This window comes from Papilio machaon, chromosome 9 (assembly GCF_912999745.1).
Source record: "Papilio machaon chromosome 9, ilPapMach1.1, whole genome shotgun sequence".
NCBI lineage: Eukaryota > Metazoa > Arthropoda > Insecta > Lepidoptera > Papilionidae > Papilio > Papilio machaon.
Genome location: NC_059994.1, coordinates 825,295 through 838,843, shown reverse-complemented (window position 1 = coordinate 838,843; position 13,549 = coordinate 825,295). Strand labels below are relative to the sequence as shown.

The 13,549-nt window shown below is 32.1% G+C and overlaps 1 protein-coding gene across 1 annotated transcript; it reads right to left on the bottom strand.

The window, feature by feature from the left end:
- Positions 1 to 696: 696 nt before the first annotated feature.
- On the bottom strand, positions 697 to 4,066 carry LOC106714140 (ras-related protein Rab-18). Its single transcript, XM_045679366.1, has 5 exons — positions 3,869 to 4,066; positions 3,282 to 3,449; positions 2,807 to 2,948; positions 1,906 to 2,028; positions 697 to 943 (listed from the first exon to the last, which is right to left on the bottom strand). The coding sequence occupies exons 1-5, from the start codon at positions 3,928 to 3,930 to the stop codon at positions 827 to 829; spliced, it is 612 nt and encodes a 203-aa protein (XP_045535322.1). The 5' UTR covers positions 3,931 to 4,066; the 3' UTR covers positions 697 to 826.
- Positions 4,067 to 13,549: the final 9,483 nt, after the last annotated feature.

Below are 13,549 nucleotides of genomic sequence, written 5' to 3'. Positions count from 1 at the left end.
TTTATTAATGTTTAATTTCTGCATGCAATATATTGTAAAGTATTTAAATTTCGAATTTAAATATTTCATAGAATGTAAAAAAAAAATTTTGATTTAAAAAAACTTGGTATTGGATAATTTTACTTAGTATTTGTTTACGTAAACTAGTAACTAAGTTAAAAATGAATGTACTTTATATGTTGTTTTGAGGTTATTTTTTTATTGAAAAAATATAATTAATAAAAATTTAAACGTTGGTTTTTTTTTCCTAAAAACATTTAAAAAAATATTATTTTAACATGTACTATAACTTAACTTTTTAAACTTATTAGTGTTGCAGTGGGTTTCCCCCAGAAGTATCAAAAAAAATTTGCCATCCCTCCTTAACTTTGAAAAAAAAAAAGAACACAAATGGTCATAAATTTAAAGGTTTTTTGGTACGGGAAACTAAAAAAAACAATCAAATCTCCTTCTGCCACTTGTGTAAATCCTTAACATTTGTAACTTAACCCCAAATTATTTAAATTTACGCATATTTTTCGGTCATAACAATCTTAGAACTTCAGTCAAATCAGGCAATATATCTCTTACTAATCACAAATGAGAGATAGGGCAAAAACTCTGCAAAAATATCTGCATTTTTTCACTCGTTTATCTTTGTATGGAAAAAAAAACTATTTATTCCGTTCATACAAAAGTAAGACTATAAACGCTCACATGTATGTCCCATAATCTTAAAGTTGTCAAACAAGAAGAAAGAAAAAAATATTTGTGGTATATAGGAATTTTCATTTGATAAAGATTCTTACAAATACAGCCAAATGTTTAAAAAATTATAATTTTTCAACTATATAGTACAAGTGTAGTCATAGCACGAAGTTTCCTGCTGCCTTCCATCTTCGTTAGATACGCGAATATTTGACGATGATCCCTTCGACTCCCAAAGACCTGGTGTTTCGATTATCTAAAATATGGAACAATTATAAATATATCGTAGTTAGTACTACAACATGAGAGTGGCCACAAAATAGTTCGGTAAAAGAGGCCATATTAAAGTTTCGTTTGTGTTGTAACAAGTTTGCGATAGTGCAGCGTCTATGTACATCTGTACAAGAGAAATGAGATTGGACAATGCACTTACAGCAAGTGAGTCAAAACTTAAAAAATAAGTCATAGCTAAGCTACTATTCAATCTTGATCGGTCAAAATTTTGCCTTAATATCTTACTCATATTATAAACTAGCTTTTACCCGCGACTTCGTCCGCACGGAATAAAAGAAATGCACACAAGATAAAAAAGTTCCTATGTCCGTCTCCTAGTTCTAAGCTACCTCCCCCATCAATTTTCAGCTAAATCAGTTCGACCTATCTTGAGTTATAAATAGTGTAACTAACACGACTTTCTTTTATGTATATAGATATATAGATATGAATGTTTGGATGGATGGGTGGATATTTGCTTGAAGGTATCTCCGGAACGACCCAACGGATCTTGATGAAATTTAAGAAAGATATAGAATATAGTCTGGAAGAACACATAGGCTACTTATGTTTTTTTTAGTTTCAAGCGGACGGATTCGCGGGTGACAGCTAGTATTCATAATTTCGTCAAGTCTAATACTCGTGGGACAAAACTTTCCACTATCAAATACGGCTATCGATTTTTTTCATTGTATCCAATATGTTGAAAATATAGACAAATATAAACTATGAAAAAACTTTCAAGATAGGATAAAAGCCAGCTAAAAGCAATACTAATAAAATGTCAAAGTTTATCGTATAACAATACCGAAGCTTTTATCATTTTTCAAAACTTCAACGCATTTATATCTTGAAGCTTTACAAGTATAAAACTTGGCGAAATTCAAAATGAAAACTTGCACAGCACTTAATTAAAAGGTTATTGAAAGTGAGGATCAAACTTACCTTTTGCACGAGCTCTTCAAAAGCCAAGTTTATGCCTTCCTGAGTTTTAGCGCTGCTTTCTATGAACAGCATTCTGTGTTTCATTGCGAATGCCTGGCCGGCCTCTCTCGGAACTACACGAGGCTATACCAACATTTAATTTTATTAATTATATTGTAAATTTACATTAAATTTGCTAAACCTACAGATTTTTAGTGTTGTTTACTCTAGAACGGGGATTCACAAAGGGGTTGATATTGAACTTAAAGCATTGCTAATTCTTACTCTGTCTTCTTCTATTGACCTAAGCCAGAATGAATAATAATAATAATTGATCTTAAAAGTGGGTAATTTGGCCATGGGGGGGGGGTCTATGGTAACGGTTCATTTTGGAAAAGGGGGGTCACTTGTATTTACAAAATAGGATGGGGATCCCTGCTCTAGAAGTACAGTAAGCTTATTTTTTATAAAAAGGAGTTACATTATTTCGTTTTTACTTTTTTAATTGTATAAGTTTTTTAATTTTTTTTTGTGTTGCAATACAATTTTTTCTGTAACTGGTACACCGCAAACAAAAGTGACTGTACATTGTATCATCTCATGTTATCAGATCTATTAATAGTATGACTTAGAGGTTACAATATCAAATTCTTGTTCAAATGGTTATGTATCTTCAATTATTGCAAGCATCTTAATTAATATTAAAGATTCTACATCCATCCGTCCATCAAACATATCTTACCTATACCTCGGCAAAAATTATATAAAAGAAAAAGTGACAAGTCAGCTTCAGAATGACAAGGATCTTGTGACACTTATTTGACATTGTCAGGGGGCGTAATAAGCTATTGTAAAATTCGTCTATCTGTACTTATCATTCTATCTAGCTAGGTGTAAATATTAAATTAAAGCTGAAAATTACCTTATCAATTTTATTGCCAACCACAAGACAGACAATGTTTTTCTTTGTGGAATACACTTGTAACTCTTCGACCCACTCATTAAGCTTGGCTAATGTTTTGGGTTCCGAAACATCATACACCAAGATTGCACCATGTGCATCTCTAAAAAAGTTTTCTAATAAAATAAAATGATATTTTTAAACTTATAAAAGTTAAATATTTTTATCTTTTACAGTGCATATTATACAGTATATATTATCATTTTAATTTTTCTCAAATTACATGGCAGCTCAATGTAATCAGGTTGCTGTGCAGTACCGTTCCCTGCATAACCCTAAGCACTGTTACACCCAAAATTGTATTCTATGCAGACTACTCAAGAGAATTTAAGAGCCACCAAGATATTATATTATTCTAAACAATAAAGTTTAGAACTGACAAAGAATTAAATAAACAAGTCATATAAGTCACTTAACAGAACAAACATTTGAATACCTGTAGAAACTGTTGGTCAAAGTTCTGTATCTCTCTTGCCCCGCTGTGTCCCAAATGCCCAGTTTAACTTTGAGTCCATTTACATCCATCACTTTGCACTTGTAGTCCACTCCTATTGTGGCAGGAAAGGAGGCGTTATAATCTCCCGTTGTGAACGCTAATATGATACTAAAACAATGGTATGGTTTACAATTTTTTTATTTTTACCAAACACAATTTGAGATTTTCTTTCTTCATTAAATTACATATTTGGGTCTTAAGGGAATTAACTTGCTGCTGTATCAAGGGGAAGCTTTCTTTTTAATTATATCTGTGTACTTAATATTAATGAATCACCGCCACAATTAGACCTTCATAAATATTTATTATATAAAACTGTATGGGTTAAAAATAGCAATCTAATTTGGATTATTTATATTAGATGTGACCAACAAATTACATCTTTACGGGACTCGTTAGATAAACAGTCACTTAAAATTCTATTCAAAGTAATATCAAAACAAATAGATATTTTTTTTTGCCCTTGACACACCTCAAATAATGCGCAATTGTTAACAAAGATTGGGATAATAAATACTACAAATTACCTTGATTTACCAACTCCACTTTCTCCAATAACTAAAAGTTTTAATGTAGTCACGCAATCCATTTTAGATTCCTAACATACAGCACGAAAATAGAAATAAAAAGATTAAGGTAAAATCCCTTTGTCGATTTCGAGTATCTCACTTGATATTTCTGTTATAAACTTTACAGCTAAAAGAACTGTACACTATTATAAAAATAATAAATCCGACAGAATGTATGGAACTTTACAAATTTATGAAATAATATTTGGATAATATTAATAACTTTTCACTTTCGTTTACATGAATGACAATGACATGACATTTTGTACGTCTGGAATTCGCCACCATGACGTTTCATAGGTTCCGTTTTGCACGAAAAAACAATTCATGTCATGTCTTTTAAACATTGATTTACCACTAGCCGGCTAGTAGTATATCAATGCTTTTAAAAAATAAGAAACAAACTCTTTATTTCGTACATTTCAATTTCATTTTCTGAAAAAAAAAACTTTCTCTGTATTGAAAGCAAGTAACTGATATTTGAACATGTTTTTTTGTGAATATTTTAGCAAAGTGAACTTACAGTACGACTAAAGGCTAAGGAAAGAAGTATTTTTGTTGTTTTGATTTTAGTAGGACTTGTTTGCAATTGCATAGGCTTTTTTTAAAGGCACTATCTTTGATGGCCGGCCACAGAACACCATAAGTACACTTAACAAAAGATGGGATCGTGGTCAAGCGCTGCTTTATTAATTGTAAAAAATATATAGAAAGTTGCGGACGAAAATTTTACGTGATAACGTTTAGGCCGATCGTGCCTCTCTATCGCTTGTTCCACGCTCTCGCTTGCACGCTCAGCACAAGTGAAACGTAACAATGAGTCATGCTTTTTCGTGCGTGCAGTCGGGGTTCATCGATTTATAAGACGTTGTTACGTCAAAAAAATTGCTGTTTTACAATAATTACAGATACGTAGCTATTTGCAGTGCAAGACACAATATTTTTTTTTTGCTTTATCACAATTCATTAAAAATCGCTGACGCATAAAAGTAGAATAAAGCTCAGAAACAATTGTCATCGTGATTGTGACGAATATAAAAATAAGGTCCGTCGTCTGAATCAATATGGTACTTAGACTTAGTTACTTAAATTTTATTAAAATATTAAACTTTCAGGGAATTTATTATTGCTGAATAGGAAAGTGCTTTCTTTGGAATGAAAGTGCAATTGTTTAGAATTGAGAGGATGGCAGTGCACTTTATACACAATAGGCGTTTCGCTGAATGCGTTCTAATGAAATAAAGAAACGTTTTGTCGAAGCGCAGGCATTGACTCCAGGCCCACATATGAGATGAATAGACCCCGCTACGACCTACTTGTTTCTTTGTAGATGGAAAAATCCATTATCTCACGTTCCGTTCAACTATCGAGATTGAGCGAAAGCTTATCTTTGTTCATATTTATTATGCTGTAATATTGTGTTCCATTTCGCTTTGAACTTCGTTCACTTGATTTTATACACGCTTACGGCAATCTCTTCTCTTTATTCAGTACTAAAAAAAATATTTAGCACCTGTCTTTCCTAAGAGCTATCTTTAGTTACTAGTGTTAAATTGATAATAATCACTTTCAACTTTTTTAATTTTTTTATTATATTATATGGCAAACGAACAAGCGGCCACCTGGATTAGTCGAAATAGAGAAGCGACCGCTGCCTATAGCCATCCGAAATTGCAGTATCGGGCGAGTCTACTCTAATATGATTTTGCTGGCGTCTACTACTGTAAAAAAGTACAATTTACTTATATGTATTTATTCTTGAACACATAATATCATGTATTCTTTGTCCTTAAAATGATGACAAGCATGAGCATGAATGCACTCTCACAATTACGAGAAATAACTTATTTAATTTTATATTCCAAACAAAATCTATCATTGCCCGTCTACGTTTTCATTCTTTTTGATTTAAGTAACGCTTGACAAATAACGCTATCTAGTATTTTCCGAACGAGTTAGGGCGTTCATATTTCAGAATTTGTGTCAAAATGTACAATTGGTTTTATTGATTCAAATTCATTGGAGGTAATTTAAGAGAACGATTCGATGACGCATTAAGGAAAGTAAGATTTATTCACGAATTGAATAATAAAGCGCGCCATTCAGCGATGAGCGTCGAACCGAACGCTGAATTTGAATAAAAGCCCCGGTTAATATGACTGACGTTAAAGCGCTTTACAGCTCACTTGATTTGATTTGAAAAAAGGCTACTAATAATCAATATCTACTGAGGTAAATACATTATTAATCTTCATTGATACTCGTGACAAAAGAATACCTTTTTTGTTTTAAAAATATAATGGAAAAGGAGAGGAACTAACTAAAGCTTGCGACGCCTCATTTTTCAAATGTCAATGACTTCTATTTTATCCCTTGTCATGGTTATCTATTCTGTTGCAATAGTTATTCAATTAACAGTCCAAATGTTAAAGTTAATTGAATTCTTTTGCATTTTTAAAAATAATGTTTTGTACCTCCGCTAGCAAGAATACTCAACAACAGAAAGAATAACAAAAATTTTTTGTTGAGCAATAAATTTAAACTAACTCATAACGTCTTAAATCATTAAGCTACCAAATTCATATTATTTTATCACGCACATCTATTTAAATGTGTAGAGAAATTATGTCAAATCAAGCATCCCGTCTCGTTACCGTGTCGTGATGTTTAATATTCCTCGTCGTAGTAAAATATTAGGGTTGTCAGATAACGAAAAACAAAGTGAATGTCAGCTCCTTTCGAGATTTCTTGTTGCGATAAATTTGTTATTTTGTTGTCAGCCATAAAATATATTTTTGTTATAAATTCGTTCTCATTACTTCAAATAAGTAATAAGTATAAATGAAAATAAGGAAATTTAATATCATCGTTAAATTAATTTTATTTGTCGTACAAAGAATATACGTAGTTATTGTATACATTTTTAATGTTTTATGCAATTTCCCTTTCTATTATCTGAAATTGTTTTGGAACCATTTTGGTCTCAAAATGACATTTTGCAGCCAATGTATTATGTTAATTGTAAATGATATCTTGATGTAAAAGAGGTATTTTATCTTGTGATAATCACATCATAAATAATCGTAAAAATCGTATTATTTTATTGTGGCAACCCTATGGAGTTTATGTTACTGTGGTTATGCAATAAGGTGTTATTTAAAATCATAATTGTTCATTATTACTCGCGACTGTATCTGTTACTATGACAAAGCTATAGGCATTGGTGATAGAGAGATATATTTATATATAATTAGCTTTTGCCCGCAACTCCGTCCGTACAGAATTAAAAAAAAAACTGAATAAATAGCCTACGCCAAACATCCAGATTCCTTGAGCCGGAGATATCTCGACCTGAGTTGGATAAGGACAAAGTAATGAAGATAACATAACAAAAAAATTAACTTACTGATACTAAAGGTAGGTCAATTAACCTTAAATAAATTTAAGTGAGTACAACACAACATCCATATGTCTCCATTTCTCAGTGTCACAAGGGTTTGCGGGGAGATAAACCCTTTATTAACATCGTACATATGTCCCCTTTCTAATTTATCACAGCATTATTCTGCCCATAAATGGTTAATTCTAACGACAAAGATACTATAATTTGTCAAAGGGCAAATACAACAAGAGTTAACCGCGATAGAGGCAAGAAGGTCCCGTAATGAATGCCCTTCTGTCACACAACGCAGGGATCAACTCTGACAAATATGAAGAAGGTTTTGTAATGCTAATTTTGAAATTACTTATAGCGTTTAATTTATTTTCAGAATTAAAATCTTTGTCTTATTTAAGTCTATATCTTAATATATATAAATCTCGTGTCACAATGTTTGTCCTCAATGGACTTCTAAACCACTTAACCGATTATAATAAAATTCGCACACCATGTGCAGTTCGATCCAACTTGAGAGATAGGATAGTTTAAATCTCAAATTATAGTCGCAATTTTAATTTATTGCTAATTACACTGGTCTGCAACGAAATCCTCCTTTGAATAAAAGTATGATCCGTTTAAAGAGTTTACCATCCTCAATCTATATCTGCTTTTCGTTTTATGCTATCACGTCTAATTTTTTTTTAATGTTGATTTTAGATTTTTAGAAATTATGGGATTTTTTGCTATACTAATATTACTATACTATGTTATTCTCGCGTTAAAGCAACTTTAATTGGTTGAGATTGTATTTGCACACAAATAAACGGTGTGCAGTGATAGAAAGAGAGAAAAAAATATTATCTGACGCTTTTTTAAGCGAATATGAAAGAAAATTATATGGGAATATGATGTTATTACTGCAAGAAATCAAAAATTCACAATACGCATAGAACATTTGTGTTGATCTAAAAGTTTTAGCAATTTTAACTGGCCTGCAAGGAGGATGACCTCATTACAGTCCAGTTAAAATCACCAAATGGTAAATACCAAATTTTGTGGTTTGTTATGTGAGTGGGACAGTCGCGCAAAAGACAAACACAACATAGTAAAAAGCTGACCACAAAGAAGGTTTTTTTTTTTCAAAATCAAAACCTCTCTGAGTTTGTCTCCTGTATCTAAAAATGTAAAGAATATCCTTTCGTTCCTAGTGAAAAAAAAAAATTCCACCACTTCATATAAAGCTGGGTCTTATGCAAAACTTTGTGAAAGCCCAGTTCTTTCAGTACTAGAAAACAAACTTTCCCCGGATCAGGCGAAATTAGAAGAAGGAATTTTTGTAGGTCCTCAAATACTCGAGCTTATGAAGGACTCAAGTTTTAAAATAAATTTAAATCAATTCGAAAAAAGGGCGCAGACTGCTTTTGTAGAAAATTTGTGCCAAAATTTTCTTGGAAAAAAATCAGAACTATCAGGAAATCAAACAAGAACTTCTCATTTCCTACAAGGCTCAAAAAAGTAAAATGTTTCTTAAAATTCATTTTTTGCACTCTCACTTAAAATTTTTCGCACCAAATCTCAGAACAGTATCTGATGAAGACTGTGAGAGGTTTCATCACGATATTTTGCACATAGAGAGGACACAACGGGAAATGATCCGAAGCAATACTTGCAGATTTTTGTTGGTCGATTTATCAGGAAACTCCATTATAAAATATGAAAAAGAAAAAAAACGACTAAGTAAAATGGGATTGACAACTAGTAATGATATTGTCATATGCGTTTTAAAGGTTGTGTAATAGTGTACGTCCAACATTATTTAAGTAATTAAATGAATGATAAAAAATTCATATTAAAAAATTGTTTTTCTTAAAAATTCCATCCCAAAGAATATAGACGTGCTAGAAAACTTTGAATGATATATTTATGTTCAGTATTGTTGTACTAGACAAGATAACTGCATAAAATTTGAAGGAGAGAAAAAAAAAATTTTTTTGCAGACCAGTGTTATTTGTCTGTTATTATTTGACAGTTACAATTATCTGTTAACTCCAAATGATTCTAACAGATGTCGATACCTTTCGACTGGGTTGAGTAAGTAATCAATAGATGGCGCTGCTATGGTAAATCTACGAACGTGTCATATAAGCTTATTAACTGCGCGCGGATGGAGTCGCGGGCGACAGCTAGTATCTATATATATAAAAGAAAGTCGTGTTAGTTACACTATTTATAACTCAAGAACGGCTGAATCGATTTGACTGAAAATTGCTGAGCAAGTAGCTTAGAACCAGGAAACGGACATAGGATATTTTTTACCCCGTTTTCTATTTTTTTTTTTATTCCGCGAGGACGGAGTCGCGGGTAAAAGCTAGTTTAAGTATAAAAATGTGACTTAATATAAAACACAAACAACATTTGCTACGGCAAAATATTAAAACAATTTGATAAGTCAATTATGAGATGTTGTATTATTCAATTCAATCGTAATGGCGGTTCGTAGTTAGCCGCGAACGCATATCTTAACAGTTGGATTCACTACGAATACGAGCGAAAGTCCTGGCCTGATTTTGTAATGAATTTTACTATCGAATGGACAATGAAAAAGTATTTCTAGTTAGAATTAAGACACGTCTGAAAACAAATTGCTCTAATTAGATATCTTTTGCGGGGATGGATTCACAAGCAAAAGTTTATTTATTTTATTTATTAAGCTTTATAGATTCCATACAATTACTTACAGTTATGTTCATATTTTTTGAGCAGCACGTCATATTATATAAAGCAAAAGTTTAGTTTAAAATAAATCAACATACCATGAGCAGCACATGTTCATTGAATATTCAAGTGAGGTTAGGCGTGATAGCATCTGGTGAAATATAAAAACATTCCGCGGGTCCCACGGAAATGTTCAAGCATGTTTTATGTTATAAGTATATTATGCATGCATCCGTTTGAAAACATGGTTCAGCGTATTTTTAAAAAGGTTTTGTTGTGGACTAACCATCAACAATGTAACTCAAGTTGAAACAATGAACAAAAACATAAAGATTATCTTTCAATCTCTTTGTAAAAAGGTAGATAAGAGTATGTTTTCGCATAATTCGTTATCCGTCGAAACACGCAGTAAGATTAGATTCATATAAAAGTACTAGCCAGCGACTTTGTCAGCACAAAAAAGAAGCCAACATACTGCAGCTACCTTCCCGTTAATGTCCCAGCAAAATCAATCCAGCCGTTCCGGAGGTTACCCGGAAGAAACGCGGCCTTGCGGACAGACATACAAACAGACAGATAAAATGTAGAAATTGGACTTTCGTTATTAGCAACGCTAAATCCATGACATGTACGAAATATGATTTTTATTCCGTTATTACATAGACACTTAGATTTTATTAATTTGTTTAAATAATGTTCCACGCTTTTTTTAGTATGTATTAAATAAAATATAGTAAAAAAGGATACTTAAAATATCATTAGCACAATAATGAAATCGATTTATATCTCTTTTGTGGATCGTGTAATGCGTTTACTGGATTCCCTTTCACATGTTATTGAGGAAAACCAAAACCGTACAATAAAAGGGATATCATCTTGTTTCACTATTTTGATCCTCCGCAGATAAATTATACTTCGATACGTTTTATTTCCTGTTCATATTTATTTAAAAAAAACTAGCTGTTACCCGCGACTCTCCGCGCGGAATTAAGAAAACTTAACTAGTGGCTTATGTTTTCTTCCAGACTGTGTTCTACATCTGTGCCAAATTTCATCAAGATCCGTTAAACCATTCTGGAGATACCATGCATCTATCTAAACATTCGTATTTATATCACAACTTTCAGCCTTCATGAAATAAAACTTCGAATCGTCTGTTATGATGTCTGTCTAAACGTGATAAACTCAAAAACTACTAAACAGGTTTTTCCAATAGATGTAGAACACGATCAAAGTTTGGGTATTTTATTACTTAAGTTTTTTTATATCTTTCTAAGAATTTTTTGTTTTGTGCCAGTGATCGGCGTCTCTGCGGTTTTTCTATACAAATCAAAGGACGCTTATTTATGTTGGGTGTTTGACACTTGTTTGATGATTGTGGCTGTTTGTAGCAAACACCAAGCGTCTAGAGCGACCATTACACATCACAAACTTTATTTAAGTTAAACTTACATAAGCTTTCAATATTGTGTTAAACTTTCTGACGTGTATCTCTTTTACAGAATTAATTATTCACAATTATTTCAACAATATATTAACACAAGAAATCGACGCGACTCCATCCGTGCGGAATAAAAACAAAAACGTAATTAGTAATGTATGTGTTCTTCCAGACTATGTTCTACATTTGTGCTAGATTTCATCACTTTAAACAAAGATCCATCCCTCTAAACATTGGTATTTATAATATTAGTAAGATGTAAACGCTACAAAGTAATCAAAACATTATTTCTTTCAATATTTTAAGAACAAAATAAAAGTATTAAGAATACGCCTCTAAATGCATTACAAGATGGAAATGCCAAATTGTTTCAATACAAAACAAACAAAGCTCCGTTCTGGCGCGGAGCGGGATCTCTTTACAAACAAGAACTCTTGTCCAATAAGGAAAGCAAATTGAATCGGACTGTTTGAAATTTGCCAGATTTAACTTTTTCGATTTCCCCTACCAATATAATATTGTTCATTTCTGTACTTACACGTACAACTTTGTACAACATATGATTACATATACATATCTTAACCTGATATAAATCAATTACTAAATAAGCAAAAACAGAAAAAATATCTTAATATGCATACATGTATTACGACTGCGATTTAGCTACGAAACTGACAGTAACATTCACTAAACATAAGATCTTTCTTCTTATACCAATGAAATTACTTTTTTATGAAACAATTGTCTATCCGATGTTTTAACAACACATTAAACGCGTTCCCGTTTCGCTAAAAAAAATAAGTTTTAAAATTTAAATTATAAAATAATCTGGAATCAACCTTTAACATACTGGTGAATTTTGCGATAGTACTTTAGTTGTTAAATGAGAGTGCACAGACTAACTCTCGAACTTGGACAGTGCAAACTCGGATCGGATTATTTGGAATAGAATGTCAATTAAATTGTACCTCTCTACATCGAAATGTCAGGTTACTCTTCAAACTTTAAACACTACTATTTAATTGTAGTAAATGAAAGTATTCTAATAACAAAATTAGGTGAAAAATAAAGCTCTCTATGGAAATATTATCTCTAATAATAAAAACAACAACTGTATTACTAACTCGAGAAAATTTTTTCTCATACAAACTTTAAAAATCGGTAATCACACTTTTATTTCATCATCATCATCGTCAGCTCACTATACGTGCCCACTGAGGGGCTCGGAGCCTACCCCAATTTAGGGGTGACTAGGCCATAGTCAACCACGCTGGTCCAATACGGGTTGGTTGACTTCACACATATCATTGAATTTCTTCTCAGATATGTGCAGGTTACACCTTTACATCAGGATAAATGTACATATGTAAATCGAAAATCGAAAAACACATGGCGGGATTAGAACCCTGGACCTGCAGATTGCAAGTCAAGTGCTTAACACCTGAGCCAGCGGTGCTCCTACACTTTTATGTGCCGATTTATAATTAAGATTTATAATACTATAAATGGAATAGTCACACCAAAAATTAGATTCTGTAACGCGGCTTGCGGTCGCTACTAGTTCATTTGCATAACAAAATCCTCGTTTCATTCCCAAATTTGCATATTCACAGGTTACATGAAATTGGTTAACGTGAATTTTAATCATCGATTGATTTTATATAAAAATTGAATAACATTTACTGATATATTTCAATATTAACATTATAAAGAGGAGAGATTTGATTTTTTTTTGTTTGCATTGATAAGGTTCGAAACTACTGAACCGATTTTAAAAGCTATTAATTTTTTCCTTTTGTTTCGCGCTGACGATATCGCGGGAAAATGCTAGTTTAAAACTAGTTTTTCAACGTGTGTTCGTGCATGTTTATTGTTTTAATTTTATTAGTATTTTTATGTATATATTTTATGCGGTGAAGAAAAACATCGTGATGCAACCTGCACATATCTGAGAAGAAATTCAATGATATATGTCAAGTCAACCAACCCGCACTTGGCCAGCGTGGTTGACTATAGCCTAGTCACTTCCTAACTTAGGGTAGGCTCCAAGCCCTTCGGAGGGGACGTATAGTGAGCTGATGATGTGTTAATATATTTACTCGAT

Excerpts from the sequence above, each read along its gene's own strand:
- LOC106714140 (XM_045679366.1), bottom strand. The coding sequence starts at position 3,930 with ATGGATTGCGTGACTACATTAAAACTTTTAGTTATTGGAGAAAGTGGA. Across the intron at positions 2,029-2,806 it reads TTGGCAATAAAATTGATAAG|CCTCGTGTAGTTCCGAGAGA; the intron begins GTAATTTTCAGC and ends ATGTTGGTATAG. Across the intron at positions 944-1,905 it reads TTGAAGAGCTCGTGCAAAAG|ATAATCGAAACACCAGGTCT; the intron begins GTAAGTTTGATC and ends TCCATATTTTAG.